The sequence below is a fragment of the Eucyclogobius newberryi genome, unplaced genomic scaffold, assembly GCF_026437365.1.
Source record: "Eucyclogobius newberryi isolate DKJ021-1_F unplaced genomic scaffold, fEucNew1.0.hap1 SCAF_5, whole genome shotgun sequence".
Classification (NCBI taxonomy): domain Eukaryota; kingdom Metazoa; phylum Chordata; class Actinopteri; order Gobiiformes; family Gobiidae; genus Eucyclogobius; species Eucyclogobius newberryi.
In genome coordinates, this window is record NW_027316167.1 from 34,303,191 (window position 1) to 34,322,750 (window position 19,560).

General features: G+C 45.4%; 1 protein-coding gene across 1 annotated transcript in view; it reads left to right on the top strand.

Moving 5' to 3' along the window:
• Window positions 1-19,111, top strand: part of herc1 (HECT and RLD domain containing E3 ubiquitin protein ligase family member 1) — a 95,288-nt gene extending 76,177 nt beyond the window's left edge. The window contains exons 52-80 of the mRNA XM_072465236.1: window positions 799-1,012; window positions 2,370-2,578; window positions 2,671-2,798; window positions 2,888-3,024; window positions 3,650-3,850; window positions 3,917-4,047; window positions 4,783-4,991; window positions 6,844-6,961; window positions 7,559-7,705; window positions 7,937-8,038; window positions 8,251-8,424; window positions 8,870-9,169; window positions 9,250-9,315; window positions 9,870-9,995; window positions 10,130-10,268; window positions 10,396-10,577; window positions 10,732-10,887; window positions 13,199-13,321; window positions 13,405-13,507; window positions 14,198-14,367; window positions 14,794-14,932; window positions 15,056-15,225; window positions 15,905-16,074; window positions 16,356-16,521; window positions 16,716-16,792; window positions 16,879-17,131; window positions 17,538-17,690; window positions 17,897-18,202; window positions 18,886-19,111. Coding sequence (XP_072321337.1) covers window positions 799-1,012; window positions 2,370-2,578; window positions 2,671-2,798; window positions 2,888-3,024; window positions 3,650-3,850; window positions 3,917-4,047; window positions 4,783-4,991; window positions 6,844-6,961; window positions 7,559-7,705; window positions 7,937-8,038; window positions 8,251-8,424; window positions 8,870-9,169; window positions 9,250-9,315; window positions 9,870-9,995; window positions 10,130-10,268; window positions 10,396-10,577; window positions 10,732-10,887; window positions 13,199-13,321; window positions 13,405-13,507; window positions 14,198-14,367; window positions 14,794-14,932; window positions 15,056-15,225; window positions 15,905-16,074; window positions 16,356-16,521; window positions 16,716-16,792; window positions 16,879-17,131; window positions 17,538-17,690; window positions 17,897-18,202; window positions 18,886-19,071 — 4,755 coding nt within the window. The 3' untranslated portion in view covers window positions 19,072-19,111. The remainder of the gene's footprint in view (window positions 1-798; window positions 1,013-2,369; window positions 2,579-2,670; window positions 2,799-2,887; window positions 3,025-3,649; window positions 3,851-3,916; window positions 4,048-4,782; window positions 4,992-6,843; window positions 6,962-7,558; window positions 7,706-7,936; window positions 8,039-8,250; window positions 8,425-8,869; window positions 9,170-9,249; window positions 9,316-9,869; window positions 9,996-10,129; window positions 10,269-10,395; window positions 10,578-10,731; window positions 10,888-13,198; window positions 13,322-13,404; window positions 13,508-14,197; window positions 14,368-14,793; window positions 14,933-15,055; window positions 15,226-15,904; window positions 16,075-16,355; window positions 16,522-16,715; window positions 16,793-16,878; window positions 17,132-17,537; window positions 17,691-17,896; window positions 18,203-18,885) is intronic.
• The last annotated feature ends 449 nt before the right edge of the window (window positions 19,112-19,560 follow it).

The window sequence follows — 19,560 nt, forward strand, 5'->3', positions numbered from 1 at the left end:
ATTTATGGTGCCTGTACCTTTGGAAATAATGAAGGTACGTTAAACCATCCTTGGAGGAAAATGCAACCCCATATGATGCATATTTACCATCCCTTAAAAAAAAAAAAAAAAATTCTGGGGAGAGCACTGATTACTATTATCAAAATCGTCAAACTGGGGAAAAAGAGGCTTTTTTCTTGTAAAAATCTTACTACATTTTAGTGAAAGGTGTTGTCTGACCTGTCGGCAGGTCGGTATCCTTTGTAAAAAGGTTGTAATTATTTGGAACTGGCCTTTGAAGCAACAGAAAGTGTTGACATTTTTTTCATGATAGTAAAGACATGATCATGTAGTTATCACCTAAGTACATCGGACAAAATGTAGCTCGAAATGTAGGGCTGCAACTTAGTTTGGTTTTGATTAGTTCACAAGTCAAAAGGTTATTTCTATTGTACATTGACACAAATAAAGGTTGAAATCTGATGACTGAAGGCATCTACATAGAAAATATTGTGCATTACAAAAATCTGCATTTTTTAAAATTATTTTTTGACTATTTTATTTAATGTCTCTGTCTTTGTTTTAAGAAGGTATTTTTGCATGAGTTTAGAATCTGTATAGTCCAAACGATTATGATTATAACACAATTATTTTCTATAGTCAACATTAGCCAGTAAATTGCTGCAGCCCTGGCCAATGGGTCTCTCTGCTCGCGACCCCAGTGGAGTGAAAGTATGAGTCAATTGCAGAGTACAAATTTTCCCAACGGGATAATAAAATGTTCAAAGTTAATTATTCCTTTTGTGTCGTTTTACCCAGAACCTGATTTCTGCAGCGACCGGGATGAACCTGACTACGGTGGACGACCCGATCCAGAGGAAGTTCCTGCCCAGTTTCCTGAGAGGAGTCGCAGAGGAGAACAAACTCATCACGTCTCCAAACTTTGTGGTCACTCAGGCCCTTGTGGCTCTGCTCGCCGATAAAGGAGCCCGGCTCAGACCGGCCTACGACAAGGCCGACATGGAGAAGAGAGGTTTGTACGAGTCACATCTGTGTTTCAGGCTACTGTGTCTTTGCATTGTGTTGGCTACACCAGTGGTTCTCAAAAGGAAAAGATATTAGACGTTGTTAAGAGCCACTGATGTTTTACAGTGTCGGTCACATAATTTTAGTTCACACGAATCACCTGCAGTACTGCGCAAAAGACCACTGTGCAAAATATAAAATAATAAGGCTAGGCAAAATAATATGTCTGTTTGCCGTAACCCGACCGACCCGCTATGAAACTAGCCGACTGAAAAAAAAATATCAGCATTTTGTTGAAAAAACGTCAAAATCTTTTCTTTTTCAATTATTTCGCCAACTCACCGACCGGTCTTTCCTGAACCACCGTGTCGAATATTTTTATCACGCTGGTAAACCTGACTTTCATCTCAAAGGACTGATAACGCACTGCGCACCGCATGCACATCTTCATTTTCAGTCCTCCACATGCGTCTAGAATAAAACAGAATGCGCGTAGGAGTCGTCATATTGCCTTTTACAAGTTGGTTTGCCCTTGTCGGCGCCAGTTACATGTCCATAGTAATGTCACCCTCTGTCAGGGTGTGAAATTTGACTCACGCAAATGCATTCTGGGATTGAAACACCCCCAGCAGCGTCATCACAACAACCCGCTCGCCTTCGCTACCAAAATAAAGGATAACGGTGTACAAAAGGTCGATTTGAAATATCTTAAAATCGTGAGATTTAGTCTCCCGATTTTTTTTGCCTTCAAGGTAAAAAAAATAAGAATTTGCCTACCGTCCGACCCAGTTAAAAAATGTTGACTCTGGTTACAGCAAACAGACAATTTATTTGGGGTAGCCTAACGATATTCTTATTTTTGTCAAATAGATTGAAGACACATAATAATTCAGTGGTGGATAGAAAAACTGCTGTAACATCCCCAAACGTAAAATACTTGCATACAGTAGATAAGTGTACTAACATTTCAAACTCAATACCAATTTCAATTCCACAAGGATGATTAAAAAACATTTTTAAACAATAGAATGTTAATTTCAACACTAGATAATGTTCTTTATCCATAATGATTCAGAAAATGTCGGAATGTCTGATTCTGTCCTGTTTATGGGATTATTTTCATTATCAATACTGTCGTGGACCCTGGACTTTAAAATCTCCCTTAAACTTTTACACAGTACTTTTCACACACGTTATATTTTTTCATCTTCTCATGTTGTCACTGGGCTTAAGTCGGTGTCTTGTTTCTTGTGTCTTGTTGTCATTCCCTCACTCACCACTGGCTCTTGTCACCTCTTGTCCCGTTCGAGCAGGTCTAATTGCGCACTTGTATGCCCATCCTTCCCATAACCCTTCCGCTGTAGGCCCCCTGGAGCTGGCTAACGCTCTGGCGGCGTGTTGCCTCTCCTCGCGCCTCTCCTCACAGCACCGGCAGTGGGCGGCGCAGCAGCTGGTCCGCACGCTAGCGGCCCACGATCGGGACAACAGCCACAACCGACCGCAGACTTTCGCGGATATGGCTGGAGACCTAAGGAAGTGTTCGTTCATCAAACTGGAGGCGCATCAGAGCAGGGTGAGGACAGCAAAGCTGACACTGCTGTTTTTATCTGCTCCGGTCTTGTTTTGATAATCATTATCGTATTGTGTGTCGCTCTCTGAACTCAGGTGATCACGTGTGGCTGGTGCAGTAAGAAAGGGCTTCTGGCAACGAGCGGGAATGACGGAACGGTCCGACTCTGGACTGTGACCAAAAACCAGTACACACTGCAGCAGACGTGTATCTTCAACAAGAAGTAAGAGACTAGATCTGTGCACCGATATTTTAGTTGTTAGTATGTTTCACACACTACAGTATATTATAATTGATGCCTTGTTTTGTCAGTGATGGTTCTTCAGAAGAGGGAATGTCTGGACTCGGCTCTCCCAGTGACCCGTCTCTGTCTCCTTTGGCCTGGAGCGTCACAGGGAGATACTTGGCCTCTGCCATGGAGAAGATGGTCAACATTTGGCAAGTTAACGGTAAATATGCTACTTTTTACATAAAGGTTAATAAATAAAATGCCTATATTGAGGAATACCTCGAAAATGACATGATTCATCTCAAAGAAGTTTATTCTCTTAATATGAGTTTCAAATTCAAGATCGCACATCTCAGGTTTCGAGCGCATTGTAGAGTTGTAATTGGGCCAAAAAATACCAGCCCAAGCCTGCGCGTGTATCGTACAATGTACTAATACAAGAATCACATAGAGTTCAGAACATGTTTGTGGAACTATCAAGTACAGAGTTTTTTATACATAAGTCTATGTATAAAACCTAGACTTGTGTATAAAAGTGTTAAGTAGAAGACATATTTAGAAGCGAGTACTTGAATAACTTTTTAAGGAAACTGCTTTTCGGACTACGGACACCACTTTTACTCCTACTTGAGTAACATTTTTGATATTTTTAGTTACGTCTAGACTCTTACTGGAGTTGTAGTTTCCCCAAATACTATTTTTACTCTACTACTTACTATTAATTTCTTAGACTACAACTTTACCCTTTTACTTGAGTAATGTTATTTGAAGTAAAGCTACTGTTCCTTGAGTCCAAACAGCTTGTATTGGTCTTGAGCCTTGAGCTGCTCCTCTTCTGCTCTCAGGGGGTAAAGGCCTGTTGGACGTGCAGCCTCACTGGGTGTCGGCTCTGGCTTGGCCCAGAAAAGAGGCCGAGTCGCTGTGGTGCGGAGAACCCAAAGACCTGCTGCTGGTCGGGCGCATGGACGGGACTTTGGGTCTGATCGAGGTGCTGGACTCGTCCTCCATGCACCGCACCGAGCTCGAGCACTGCTACAGGAAAGACGGTAGGAAGACTCTCAAGCAAGCGGCAACAGTTTCATGCAGTGTTTGATGTTTCCTCCCGTCTCTAGTGGCAGTGATGCAGATCGCGTGGTACAGCGAGGACAAACCGTTTGCCGTGGGGTACGCCGACGGGAAGCTTCTGATCGGGTCCAAGGAGCCACTGGAGAAAGGAGCCATAGTGGTCATCGATGCTCATAAGGTGCGTGTTACAACTACTTTCAGAGATAGTTTATATTTACTCATCTTTACCAACTCCCCGGAGTTTGTGGACGTTCCCAATGTTTAATTACTTTTGCTGTGGTTTTACATCTGTGCATTCTAGGGCTGGGTATTGTCTAGTGCCTCATTATACTCATTATGTATCCTGATACTGGGGCCACGATACGTCTCCCGATATGATCCATGGATATTCTGTAAAACAACAAAAGGTCATGTTCACAAAGCCCTTTGTATCAGAATACAATTGTTCTGTGACACTTCAGCACAGCAGATTTAGTCCTGACGCAGTGCTCAGCTGGTTAATAAGCTTAAATCTTGGGCATATATAATGAATTTAAGTAGTTTAAAAGTGGCACTTGGATTACAAAGAAGTCTATCACAAAATATTGTCCTAACAGTATTTTTTATTTATATATATATATATAAATATAATTCATTCTTACAAATCCTGTAGAATGTACCAAATGTACTTTTTGCTCTAATTCTCCACCAGAATACACCATTTATTAGTTTACTCCATATACCGGTACATTATTGTTTAATTACACGTTTTGTCATCTGTCACCTCAGTCCTCTAGATTATTAAAGGTGATGAAGCTCATTTCAAAAGGTAACATTTTTTTAAGGGGCAAAATTGTACGTAAAATCACCAAATAAATGACTAATCTGAAATCGAATGAGGGTAAACTCTGACATATGCTGATTATTTTTTCAGGAGGCCATCACCAGTATGAAGTGGAGTCCAAACGGTCAGATGCTCCTGACTTGTGCCAAAGAAGAGACGGTGAAGCTGTGGGGCGCAGATCACGACTCGGGCTCCGGGTGGCGCTGTCTCCAGAGCATCAGGAACCCCTCAGTGGTCAATGGCGTGGCCTGGTGCAGTTTGCCAGGACGAGCCCCCCGACCCCTCGCCATGTTAGCTATGTGAGTGACCACGGAACAACGTAATGACATAATATATTGGAAATGACGATGACCAGAACAGAGAACATGCAAACGCTCCTCATATTAGGGCAGGGCTTGTTTCAGGTTATTTTAGTTATATTTTAAGTCTAATCTTCCGCTCTTCACGTCATTTCTCTGTCATTATTAGGGTTCACATCAGCAGGACCTCCACAGTCGGTGTTTAAACTACTCTGTGCACAAGAGGAAAAAGCACTGCAGCCCACATCCAATTATATCTCAATCAATGTTCCCTCTAATTTTTCACGTGTCTGGGCAAACACACAAGCTCTCTGAGCACACTGAGGACCACTGTGAGCAACATCAGATGTGCCCCCTGTGGCCACACTCCAGTATCACACGGCCTGTTCAAAACCATGGATCATAGCAAGTTACATTAAAATAATCAAATCACAGCAGCAATTTTCATTAGTTTACTTTTATTACAAGAAATTAGGCCCACTTAAAATGAGATGTATAGTAGTTATATGTGAGAGTCCTGCTTTGGCCTGGCTGTGGTCCAGTGGCACAAGCCATTCCATCCTAAAAAGAAGTACATTTCTTTTTTACTTTGGCTTGGTGAGTGGTGAGTGAGTGTCCCTGGCGCTGCCCGTTCGTTTCGCCATCATAAGAGGTTGCGTCTTTTAACTCTGCCGCATTATTGTTAGCTAGCGAACCTGCAAGGTGCGTATGGGCAGGGCACATATGCACTATCAATGCTATGATTGGCTGTGTAGCGTCCCCCGCCCGCGCGGACCGGCGCACCCGCGGTCCGATGCGCTACGGGACTAATTAGACTAATATCTCAGTGAATATGAATCTGATTGTGATAAAACACACAGCGTTTTGAAACTAAAAATATAGAGAACACATTTACACGACGTGTTCCCTGGACAGTGCTCCTACTGTCCACTGTCTTCTACAGTGTCTCAAACGCTTGCGCTTCATTCTAGATGGCCCCCGGTGGCCGTTTGGTAATTAGATAAGGTCTAATATTAGATATTAATTAATAGGTTTATGGTGAATAAAATGTTCTGCGTGCCATAGATGTTCTTCTGCGCGCACTATGTGCGAACAGCTTAGAGGGAACAGTGATCTCAATATTCAGAATTTCATACTGACCGAAAAACAAATGACATATGGTCCAGCCCTTACTCATATTCAAGTGTCAGTTCACGCTGTCATGATCTAATTTAATAAATAGCTCAACGAAACACTTAATTTGTTATTGTCCATCGTAACGTACGTTTAATTTTATGTTAATTGTTCTACCCTTAGATCAAATTTTACTGCTGGGGAGCCTCATTTTCAACTCAACTGAAAGCTGGAAGCATAATCAAATCTAACCAGTTCCCAACATACTAGCCCTCTGACGCATTGCTAATATTCACATGGATTAAATGAAAAGTTAAAGGTTTTAAAGTGAAGCAGGGTGGACCCCCAACCCCCACCAAACACATCCCAAAGCCTCAGAGTTTGCCTTCAATTAAAAATCAATAAAATTACAATGAGATTAGACCAGACTGACCTGATTTTGTCCCAAACTACAGCTCTACTCTTTATGGGGGTGAAAGCTAAATGTACTTTATTATTTATGCAGTGCAGTGCAGTGCAGCTGTAACATGCTACAAATTATCAAATTATATAACAAAAATATCTCCACAAGAATATTACTGAACATCAAATACTCCATGACAGAGTCGTAATATTTAACATGTGTCGTTAGCAGGTTTGATCTGTCCGTGTGCGTCCTCTGTCTCACGAGCGATTGCGACTCTGTGACAAATCAACTCGTGACTCGTTTTGATGATTTGAATGTGTTTGTCGCGTGCAGATGTTGTCAAAGTGGTCTGGTCTCGATCTGGACCGTACCTCAGGAAATCCCGGACTTCCCCGACTCGACGTGCGCTATGGACGGCTGGTGGCAGAATGAGAACAAACCCAAGTTCAGGGTACGAGTTACATGCATCTGATCACATGATTTCCCCTGTTGAAATACTTAAAAAACCTTGAATTAGTCGCTATAGTGGAGTTTTTAAGTGATTATATTGTTGGTATTGCAGTATAATTGGAATGAACTCTGGTTTCAGATCCAATTCCCATAAATGTTGCCTGTGTTTAGTTATTTTTAAAGAGTGGGTATCAATTATTTTGACCAGAAAAGTCATAAATAAGTTTTCATGATTTGTTTTGTTTTCCTATCGAATATTCTCACATTTTTTGAAAGATTTGTTTAAAATTAGTAGTCGTTCACGGTATTTCTTTTAAAAATTCTCTCTCTTAAAACAATGTTCAGACAATATTCCAAAAAGGCATCAGGAATGTGCTGAAATGTGGGAAGATTTCGCTCCATGTTTCTGTTAATTTTATTTAATCAGCTATTTTTGCTGTCATTATAACAGTCTTGATTATAGACAGTGCACTAGATATTCTAATTTTGCACATCTCAAGAACAACAATTGTGATATTATCCAAGTTTTGATCAATCTCCTACAGTCTTCTGTTGAGCTCCATATTAATAACCCTTTTCCCTGGCTATTGTGTTGCAGTGCTCCGGCTGGTCAGAGAAGGGCGCTGTGTGTGTGTTCCAGCTGAAGGGCCACATCACTCCTGTTCGGACTGTGGCCTTCAGTCCAGACGGTCTGGCCCTGGCGTCTGGAGGACTCGGAGGCCTCATGAACATTTGGTCTCTGCGGGTGAGTGATGTTTGTGAACAGAACATCTGCAAAAGGCAAAAGGCTATCCTGTTCAACAACTGTCCTGCATTTGGCCTCTCACAGTGTAACGTTTCATCATGTCCCGCTCCAGGGTCTGACATTCATTCACCTTCACTTGTACCTTCTCCTTCACTTTTACCTTCTCTCTCACTCGTGCCTTCATCTTTCACTCTTACGTTCTCTTTACCTTCTCCTCTTTCTTCTGCTCAGGACGGCTCGGTGCTGCAGACGGTGGTGGCCGGATCAGGGGCCATTCAGAACATCGTGTGGGTCCCAGATGTGGGCGTCGCCGTCTGCTCCAACAGATCCAAGGTAGGACTCTGAAATTCATCACTGGAGAATGACCAAGCACTGTGTCTGAAGGTTTAAACCCTACAATAATGTACCGTCTTTAAAAGATGAGATTTTTCCTGGTTAAACCAAAAGCCCCTGAGCACTGCTGTGGTGTTGAGGTGTTTTTATACAGATCATATTTGCCTCTAGTGACCATGGCCTTAATCTAAACGCACATGTATATGTTTCAGGATGTTTTGGTGGTGAACTGCTCCAAAGACTTCATGTCGTTGAACCACGTCCTGGCGACGTGCCGTTCTGCCCTGAAGAGGCAGGGCGTGGTGGGGCTGAACATGGCTCCGTGTATGAGGGCTTTTCTGGAGCGGCTTCCCATCATGCTTCAGGAGCAATACGCCTACGAGAAGGTCACTTTCAAATCTGCTTCATGATTTAGTCAACTATTTGTTGATTGAGAAGTTTAGAGTAGGGGTTTTGTCATGTTTGTGCCTGGTTTAGTCCAAGTTTAGACCTGGTTTAGTCCAAGTTTAAACCTGGCTTAGTCCAAGTTTAGTCTAGTGCTAAATCCTAGTACCTCACAAACAATACAATAAGTACCTTGGTACTCGGCGGTGGATACATTACGTGTTCTGATACATAGTTATGCTTTAAAACCGGTGATAAAAGTTGAATGATTAGATTATGTAGAGTATAAAAATGCTTTTGAATTTCATGTTCACAAAGACCATAATATAAGAATACAGTTGTAACCTTTTCAACGCTGCAGATAAATTGCACTATATATTTTTTACGAATCCACTTTATATGATGTAAATCTTCTTTTTCGTCTCTGGTCTGTTGTCCGTCGCTCAGCCTTACGTGGTGTGCGGGGAGCAGCTGGTGCACAGTCCGTACATGCAGTGCTTGGCGTCGCTGGGGGTGGGGCTTCACCTGGACGCTCTGCTCTGTCGCTCCCCGGTGCCCCCTCACCTCAGACACTGCCCCCTGGAGTCCGGCCTCGCAGTGTGGACTGCCAGTGAGTGGGCGTGGCTCGACTGCTTCTCCACCACCGTGAAGGCCGCCGAAGCTCTGGCCCGAGGACTCACTTTCCCAGAATGCTTCACTGTGCCTGACCTCGAACCTGTGGCCAAAGAGGAGATGGCTCTGCTAATGGTGAGTGTGTTTGGACCTGTGTCAAGTCAGTTTGGGTTTGTAAATGTTTTAACGTTTTGATTCTGTTTTTTTGTCTTCAGGACAACAGTAAATGGGGCTCTGGAATAGATGAGCAGATCATGTCATGGGCCACTTCCAGACCAGAGGTACATTGTAAAGCACCACATCCAACTAATGATTGATCTATTAAGAATGTATAAGAGGCTCATGTGGGGAAACAATGCAGAAATGTCACGCTTCTGTTTGATGCACGAGGCAGGACCTACAATATTACATTATTATTTTTATTATTATTAACAAAACATTCAGAGCTAAATGCATTATTTGAACGACCTTAGCTCTTGAGGTGGAAATGCTTATCCCACTCACAAACGAGAGAAATGGGTCTTTTGTGTTTATATAGTTATGTTTTATATCTTTGAGTTCAGCTCATGAAAAATGGGAGCAAAAACAGAAGCGTTGTGTTTATTTTTTAGTTTGCTGTATTTCCTCAGTGCATCATGACTTATGCATCACATTTTTACATCCTTAAACTCAGCAAACAACATTTATTAATTTAACACAAATGATGTACCGGTACTTGAAAGCCATTATTTGTGAATTGAATCAAATGTGTTGCTACAATCAGGCAATAAACATATATATATTGTGTATGATATTACTAAGATTTCATATCAAATGGTTTCCCTCCGACTCGTAGGACTGGCACCTCGGAGGGAAGTGCGACGCATATTTGTGGGGCGCCGGACGACACGGGCAGTTGGCAGAAGCTGGAAGAAACATCCTGGTGCCAACTATAGCGCCCTCTTTCTCTCAGGTTCAGCAGGTACAAACAACACAGCCTGGAACATTTACACGTTTTGGTATTTTAACCAGACATTTAGCTTCCACCCACACACCAATACAGTTTTTGCCCGCCCTGGATAAATAAAAAGTATAATGGTATAAAACGTGGTGCAGGTGGTGTGCGGTCAGAACTGCACCTTCGTCATTCAGCCCAACGGGACCGTGTTGGCCTGCGGCGAAGGAAGCTACGGTCGACTGGGACAAGGCAACTCCGACGACCTCCACGTGCTCACTGTCATCTCTGCTCTACAAGGTGGGACTTTTGGTTGTATTCATGGCGATCTGCGGCCTCCAGGCTTCGTTGGACAGCCGTGTATTTTTGCGACTCGGACCACTTCACCGCCACACACGGACCGTCTTTGCGTTACGTTTCTGTGCAGGCTTTGTGGTGACTCAGCTGGTGACGTCGTGCGGCAGCGACGGACACTCCATGGCCCTGACGGAGAGCGGGGAGGTGTTCAGCTGGGGGGACGGGGACTACGGCAAACTGGGCCACGGGAACTCGGATCGACAGAGGCGGCCACGGCAGATCGAGGCTCTGCAGGGGGAGGAGGTGGTGCAGGTCAGAGAGACACAAAACGCATCAGTAATTAAGTGACTGAACCTGTGAAACGCGCCGGGGATTGTGTTTTTTGACATGTTACTACAAGCATAAACCGTCGCCTGACACGTTACTTCCCGTGTGGCTTTGAGTGAAATCCTTTTCCCCTTCTCAGATGTCGTGTGGTTTCAAACACTCGGCCGTAGTGACCGCGGACGGGAAACTCTTCACTTTCGGAAATGGCGACTACGGCCGCTTGGGCCTCGGGAACACGTCCAACAAGAAACTGCCCGAGAAGGTCACGGCGCTCGAGGGGTACCAAGTCGGACAGGCAAGTTCTGGAATGACAGATAAAGTGCATATGCTTTTTATTGGACTAGACACAGCATAATATTTGTGTCAAAATATAAAACGGAAAATGTGCATTAATGATATAATTAACGCAGTGGCGTCTGTATATTTAGCAGATTTTTATTGATTAGGGCTGAAACTAACAATTAGTTTAATAGTCGACTGGTGCATTGAGTTTTTAAATAGATTATCAAACTAATAAAGGTTGAATATTATTACTGAAGAGGGGGAAGCAGTGTCTCACCAACACCGTTTACGGTGCGGGTAGAGGCCTGCTGACCTTGACTGGGGATGTCGTCGGACGGTGGAAGGAATACTTGAGATCTCCTTAATCCCTCAGTCACGTCTTCCGAAGAGGAAGTAGAGACCGGGGACTCGGAGGCTGGCTCATCCATCACCCAAGCTGAAGTCACTGAGGTTGTTCGCAAACTCCTCGGTGGCAGGGCTCCAGGGGTGGATGAGATCCGCCCTGAGTACCTAAAGTATCTGGATGTTGTACGTCTCTGCAACATCGCGTGGCGTTCAGGGACCGTGCCTCTGGACTGGCAGACCGGGGTGGTGGTCCCTCTGTTCAAGAAGGGGGACCGGAGGGTGTGTTCCAACTACAGAGGGATCACACTCCTCAGCCTCCCGGGTAAGGTCTATTCCAAGGTACTGGAGAGGAGAATCCGACCGATAGTCGAACCTCGGATTCAGGAGGAGCAGAGTGGTTTTCGTCCCGGTCGTGGAACACTGGACCAGCTCTATACTCTCCATCGGGTGCTCGAGGGTTCATGGGAGTTTGCCCAACCAGTCCAAATGTGCTTTGTGGATCTGGAGAAGGCTTTCGACCGTGTCCCTCGGGGTGTCCTTTGGGGGGTGCTCCGGGAGTACGGGGTCCGGGGCCCTTTGCTCAGGGCTGTCCGGTCCCTGTATGACCGGAGCAGGAGCTGTGTTCGCATTGCCGGCAGTAAGTCAGACCTGTTCCCAGTGCATGTTGGACTCCGTCAGGGCTGCCCTTTGTCACCGGTTCTGTTCATAATTTTTATGGACAGAATTTCTAGGCGCAGTCAGGGGTCGGAGGGTGTCCGGTTTGGGGACCACAGGATCTCATCTCTGCTGTTTGCAGACGATGTTGTCCTGATGGCTCCATCAAACCCGGACCTGCAACATGCACTGGGACGGTTTGCAGCCGAGTGTGAAGCGGCTGGGATGAGAATCAGCACCTCCAAATCCGAGGCCATGGTTCTCGACCGGAAAAAGGTGGCTTGCCCTCTCCAGGTGGGTGGGGTGTCCTTGCCCCAAGTGGAGGAGTTCAAGTATCTCGGGGTCTTGTTCACGAGTGAGGGAAGGATGGAGCGTGAGATTGACAGGCGGATCGGTGCAGCGGCTGCAGTGATGCAGTCGCTGCATCGGACCGTTGTGGTAAAGAGGGAGCTGAGCCGAAAGGCAAAGCTCTCTATTTACCGGTCGGTCTACGTTCCTACCCTCACCTATGGTCATGAGCTTTGGGTAGTGACCGAAAGAACAAGATCGCGGATACAAGCGGTCGAAATGAGTTTCCACACGGGGGGAGCTCGGAGTAGAGCCGCTGCTCCTCCACGTTGAGATGAGCCAGCTGAGGTGGCTCGGGCATCTGTTCCGATGCCTCCTGGGCGCCTCCCTGGGGAGGTGTTTCAGGCATGTCCCACCGGGAAGAGGCCCCGGGGAAGACCCAGGACACGCTGGAGAGACTATGTCTCTCGGCTGGCCTGGGAACGCCTCGGGATCCCCCCGGAGGAGTTAGAGGAAGTGTCTGGGGAGAAGGAAGTCTGGGAGTCCCTGCTCAGACTGCTGCCCCGGCCCCGGATAAAGCGGCAGAAGATGGATGGATGGATTATTACTGAAGGCTTCTAGATGGAGATAATGCACTTTATTTGTATTCACAAATAAAGTGTATCAGAGTGTTTCAGAAATGGTTTATTCTTTTTTAACATTTTTATTTAATAATGCCCCTGTCTTTGTTATAAAGGTCTTCTTGTGTGTGTTTTAGAGTCTGTGTAGATCAAATAGCAGTTAAGATGAACAAAATATGACGACGATTGTGTTTTTATAGTCGATCAATCACTGCAGCCCTACAAATGATAGTTATAAGTTCTACTTTCACTTTATCTTCAATCTCTTTCTGTCACTTCGCTGTCGACTTGAAAGTATTTGTAAAGATGATGTTAGTGGATTCAGACTCTGCTTGTGTGATTGTGCAGATATTGTTGTTATTTGTGCAGATATTGTTGTTATTGTGCACATATAAATGCGTTGTGCGCCCTCTACAGGTGGCGTGTGGTCTGAACCACACTTTGGTCGTGTCCGCAGACGGGATGATGGTTTGGGCTTTTGGAGACGGAGACTACGGGAAACTGGGTCTCGGCAACTCCACGGCCAAGTCCTCTCCTCAGGTACGGACAGAGGAGGAAGGATTTGTGACGGTTATTAAATATATTCTGTGTCCAATCCTAACTTCTCCTTTTCATTTGTCTAGAAAGTGGACGTTTTGTGTGGAATCAGCATTAAGAAAGTGGCTTGTGGGACTCAGTTTTCTGTAGCTTTAACCAAAGACGGAAAAGTTTACACCTTTGGCCAAGGTAAAGACCCTTTTTGGAATCTACATTTGATATATACTATTGTATTGCTTTTTAAGTATTTGTTGTATTGTTATAGATGGGAAATAAACAATGGCATTACAATTGGCAAAACTGTTTAGACAACTCAGATTAAATACATTATACATTCAGTTAAAGATGAGCAAACCTCAAAGGAGGAGGTCAGTGTTCCAACTGTAAATACAGCTGTCGAGCCAGAATGCCAAAAAGTAAGTATGATCATTGTCGCCTGATTTTGACTGATTCGGCCAATATTTGGAGCCAATAAGTGTTTTTGAAGTGCCTCAGTCGTTCCCAGTTTATTCTCCTGCATCAGATATGTCTCGTTGAACAGAGTAATGTGGAAAAATGAAAAAAACAACAGAAATTAGGCAAAAAATATGGCTGTATGTTTATACAAGCAAGCAACTAATTATTTTATCATTTCTATAAATATATTTAGTTCTAATTTGTATTAAAGTGGTTCCTTTGTACTGTGGATTTTGAAATCTACATATTGCTATTGGCAAATATTGGTCATAGCAGTGAGACAAATGTGGGTTTCAGCTCAAAAACTTACCTCAGACCATCCCTAACAACAAGTAAAAACACTTCCAGTTGAATGCCTTCTTTACACTGATGTTTGGTGCTTAAAAGTGTCAGTTGTAATGACCTCGTATGTTCTGCTCTCAGACCGTTTGATCGGACTTCCCGAGGGCCGAGCCAGGAACCATAACCGGCCTCAGCAGGTCCCGGCTCTGTCCGGAGTCCACGTCACGGACATCGCTGTGGGGGCGGAGCACTCACTGGTCCTGTCCTCCACCGGGGACGTGTTCACCTGGGGCAGCAACTCTGAGGGACAGGTGAGACCCCTTAAATGTGTTTATTTCAGTCTTTATAGTCATTAATTATGTCTGACTATGTGTACATGTGAGACTGGATACATGCTATCATTTTATATTTTACTTTCTGTGTGTCTTGAGTTTTAAAAAACAAAAATTTAATTTATTCATTTTAGACAAATTGCAGCAGTTTAAACTCACTTATCTACCTCACTCTTCCATCCAAATGAGTTTATAAGCACTTTTCACATCTCTCAGAGTTCAGAGCGAGGCCAAGGATAAGTTAACAACAACAATCTCTGAATATCTGTACTGAGGCAAAACAAATGGAGTATAAATACTTTGATATATTGTATACTACAGAAAAGAATCAAGGATGAAACAAAATGTTCTCTATTTGATGTGACTAACGCTTTAAATGTTGATCTTCTGCTTCTGTCTCCACAGCTGGGTCTGGGCCACACAAACCACGTCCGGGAGCCGACAGCAGTGGCCGCTCTGCAGGGTAAAAACATCCACCAGATCTCAGCTGGACGGTGCCACAGCGCCGTCTGGAGCGCCCCCTCGGTGCCCCCCAGAGCCCCAGGTACAACACTACCACAGAGTGCAGAGTTCACAACTTAGTAGTTTGGACACCCCTGCACTAAAAAAAAATAACAGGAGTGAGATGATTGAACTACAGCTGTCTCATCTTGACCGCCCCCTGCAGGCTCGTCGGTGCCCCTGCAGCTGGGTTTGCCAGTGTCGGTGCCTCCTCAGTTCAACGCTCTGAAGGAGATCAGCATGGAGTCTGTCCGCGCTCGGCTCCGTCTGCTCTACCACTTCTCTGACCTCATGTACTCGTCCTGGAGACTGCTCAACCTCAGCCCCAACAACCAGGTACTGCTACTGCTACTACTATTGATACTACTATTGATACTACTACTACCTCTGCTACTGCTACTACAACTGCCACTACAACTACTGCTTCTACTACATATACTACTGTAACTACTACTACTACTACTATAACTACTACTACTACTACAGCTTCTCCTGCTACTACTGCTTCTCCTGCTACTACTAAAACTACTACTACTAACGTTGCTACTACTGCTACTACAAAATTACAACTCCAACACTCACTTTTGAACACCAGAGAGCATACTTTTGTGTACTCTTCTATTTCACAGGAGAAAGTAACAAACACGGCTAAATCTGTCATGAGCTGATGAAAATTCAAACAAGGCATTGCGCTCTCAAGTTGCTGATGTGGATTATATTTGTATTAGATAATGCTACCGTTTCATTGCCTTCGTTTTCTGGCACCGGTTCAAATAAAGCCGAAACTTGATCCATGGCTGGAGTTTTGAGGCCCAAGTACATAAAACATTGAGTAGCATGGCACTGTCAAAAACAGTCTGCAGTGTTTGTATTTTTGCATGTGGATCAGTACAATACTCTGTGTATTAGTACAACTAGTTGTCTAGAAACAAGGCTTTGATTGTTGTTGTTCACTAGTTCTTCTGTAGCTTATATTGTGCATTTAGTTGGATTACCGTTTGTCTGTCGTCCTCAGAGCTGCACGTCGCACTATAACGCTGGTACCTGGGGCATCGTGCAGGGCCAGCTCAGACCACTCTTGGCCCCACGAGTTTACACGCTGCCCATGGTCCGCTCCATTGGCAAAACCATGGTCCAGGGAAAGAACTACGGACCTCAGATCACTGTCAAACGCATCTCCACTCGGTCAGTACCACCGACGACCAGATTCAAGCTCACAGAGGTTTCTCACCTCCATTACCAAAACAACATTTAAATATATACAACTATTATTTCATGTTTATTAAGTAAGTAAATCATCATTACAGATTATATCAGTGAAATCAATTGGATCTTTGTTTTTTTCGGTCAACATTAACATTTGTCATAGGAGTACAGATGAAAAATAGCCTTTTAGTTCATTGTGGCATTTTTCCTGCACCGCTGCACATACATGATAGATATGATAGACGTGTCTCTGTCCACAGCGGGCGTAAGTGTAAGCCCATCCTGGTGCAGATCGCTCGGCAGGTGGTGAAGCTGAATGCGTCCGACCTGAGGCTGCCGTCTCGGGCCTGGAAGGTGAAGCTGGTGGGCGAGGGCGCCGACGACGCTGGAGGAGTGTTCGACGACACCATCACAGAAATGTGTCAGGTACAGGCTGTTCTCCACACGGGGCCATCTTTATCTGTGTGGGAATGTGGTGCCCCTTCTCTGCCAGTCTGCCCTAGGGCAGCTCTGGCTACAGGAGTCTCTTATATTCAGTGGAGAGTGAGTGATAATGCAGTGTAAAGCTTAAATATGACAAGGTTGCTTTGGATGAAGATGTTAACAGTGAAGTGTTGTAGGAGCTGGAGACTGGAGTGGTGGACCTGCTCATCCCGTCTCCCAACGCCACGGCAGAGGTCGGATACAACAGAGACCGGTGAGGAACACATTTCATTTAAATTTAAGTGACTCCAAGTATAAATGAGTCAGAATAATGCCTAACACAGAACGTGTCTACCCCAGGTTCCTGTTTAACCCGTCGGCCTGCATGGACGAGCACATGCTGCAGTTTAAGTTCCTGGGCATCCTGATGGGCGTGGCCATCCGCACTAAGAAGCCGCTGGACCTGCACTTGGCGCCGCTGGTGTGGAAGCAGCTGTGCTGTATCCCTCTGTCCCTGGAGGACCTGGAGGAGGTGGATCTGCTGTACGTGCAGACACTCAAGAGCATCCTGTACATCGAGGACAGCGGCATCACCGAGGAGAACTTCAACGATGTGAGTCTTTACTGAAGCGAAGGCCTCGTTTACATGTGGAGAAATTCTGACTCGGGTTCTGGTTTTTCATGGCCAGTGCAGATGTTTTAGAATCCAGATCCCTAGGCCTGTCCTACATAAGCTCTGCTACAAAATATATGATTTAAAATGGCTACAAACTCTGTACTGTGTTACGCTGCATAATAAAATATAATGAGGAAAAATAATCCCAATAAATTATGTTTTAGACTCAACCCATAAGTGAGCAGTGTTGCACTCTCTTCACAATACATTTAAGCTTTATCTAAGGATTCTCTCCACCTAAACTTAATATTAGCCTCTGTTGGACATTTAAGGCCGTAGCAAATATAGTCTGTAGTAGATCAAAATATAAAGCAGCAGTGTAAGCTCCTCGTCTGTGCCTCAGATGATCACGCTGGACTCGTTCGTGGGGCAAAGCGCAGATGGAAAGATGGTTCCAATCATCCCTGGTGGAAACAGCATCCCGCTGTCTTTCTCCAACAGGAAAGAGTACGTGGAGCGCGCCATCGAGTACAGACTGCACGAGATCGACCGACAGGTACATCTGCACTTACTCCTCTGACCACCTGAGGGCAGCACTGGATCTCTGGGCGTCGTCCAGGGTTCATAGAACTGTTGTTACATGACTGCTTCTTCTTCATTGTTCATTTTACTCAAACACACAAATGAATCTTTCTGACTCTCTCTGTGACTCTCTCTGACTCTCTCTGTGACTCTCTGTGTGACTCTCTGTGTGTCCTGCAGGTGGCAGCGGTGCGCGAGGGAATGTCGTGGATAGTTCCCGTGCCGCTGCTCTCGCTCCTCACATCGAAGCAGCTGGAGCAGATGGTCTGTGGCCTGCCGGAGATCAGCTGCGACGTGCTGAAGAAGGTGGTGCGTTACCGGGAGGTGGACGAGCAGCACGCTCTGGTGCAGTGGTTCTGGCAGACGCTGGAGGAGTTCTCCAACGAGGAGCGCGTCCTGTTCATGCGCTTCGTGTCCGGACGCTCCCGGCTCCCGGCCAACACCGCCGACATATCACAGAGGTTTCAGATCATGAAGGTCGACCGGGTCAGTGTCCACACCAACGCCTCCCCCTGGTGTCTCACTCTGACTCTCTACCTCCCCCTGGTGTCTCACTCTGACTCCTTACCTCCCCCTGGTGTCTCACTCTGACTCTCTACCTCCCCCTGGTGTCTCACTCTGACTCCTTACCTCCCCCTGGTGTCTCACTCTGACTCTCTGCCTCCCCCTCGTGTCTCCTCACTCTGACTCTCTACCTCCCCCTGGTGTCTCACTCTGACTCTCTGCCTCCCCCTCGTGTCTCCTCACTCTGACTCCTTACCTCCCCCTGGTGTCTCACTCTGACTCTCTGCCTCCCCCTCGTGTCTCCTCACTCTGACTCCTTACCTCCCCCTGGTGTCTCACTCTGACTCTCTGCCTCCCCCTCGTGTCTCCTCACTCTGACTCTCTACCTCCCCCTGGTGTCTCACTCTGACTCTCTGCCTCCCCCTCGTGTCTCCTCACTCTGACTCCTTACCTCCCCCTGGTGTCTCACTCTGACTCTCTGCCTCCCCCTCGTGTCTCCTCACTCTGACTCCTTACCTCCCCCTGGTGTCTCACTCTGACTCTCTGCCTCCCCCTCGTGTCTCCTCACTCTGACTCTCTACCTCCCCCTGGTGTCTCACTCTGACTTGTTGCCTCCCCCTTGTTTATCTCTCTGACTCTTTGCCTCCCCCTTGTCTCCCCCGCAGCCGTACGACAGCCTGCCGACGTCGCAGACCTGCTTCTTCCAGCTGCGCTTGCCGCCGTACACGAGTCAGAGCGTCATGGCCGAGCGACTGCGCTACGCCATCAACAACTGCCGCTCCATCGACATGGACAACTACATGTTGTCGAGGAACGTGGACAACGCCGAGGGGTCGGACACGGACTACTGACCCCTGTGACCCCTGTGACCCCGCCAAGGAGACCACAAACCACAACACAAAGACTTGTAAAGTCCGAACAGCACAGCCTTCATCGTTCTCACGCCTCGTTTATCAATTATAATGTTTTTAACGACACATTTCGTGACATTTTTTGGTTTTTGCATGGACTGGATAAGAATTAAAAGTGTATAAAGCGTGTTGAAAGAGTGAGGACAAAAAGGGGAGATCTTAAATGTACATTGTGTAAAATTCTTCATTTGAGAGAAGAAGAAAAAAAGATGTTTTACATAAAATCCATATTTATTGTTTTCATTGCGTTTTGAGGAAGTCTCCAGAGCAACGACAATAAATGCTGCACAAAAAAATTACTGCTTCAGTTCATTATTTAAACCTGGACAAGTCATGTGTTTTTGAAGCATTATTTCTACAAACGAGGAAAGACAAGTTATTTTAATTTATAATCGTGCGTTAATCAACTCATAATTAGTTTAGTGTAAG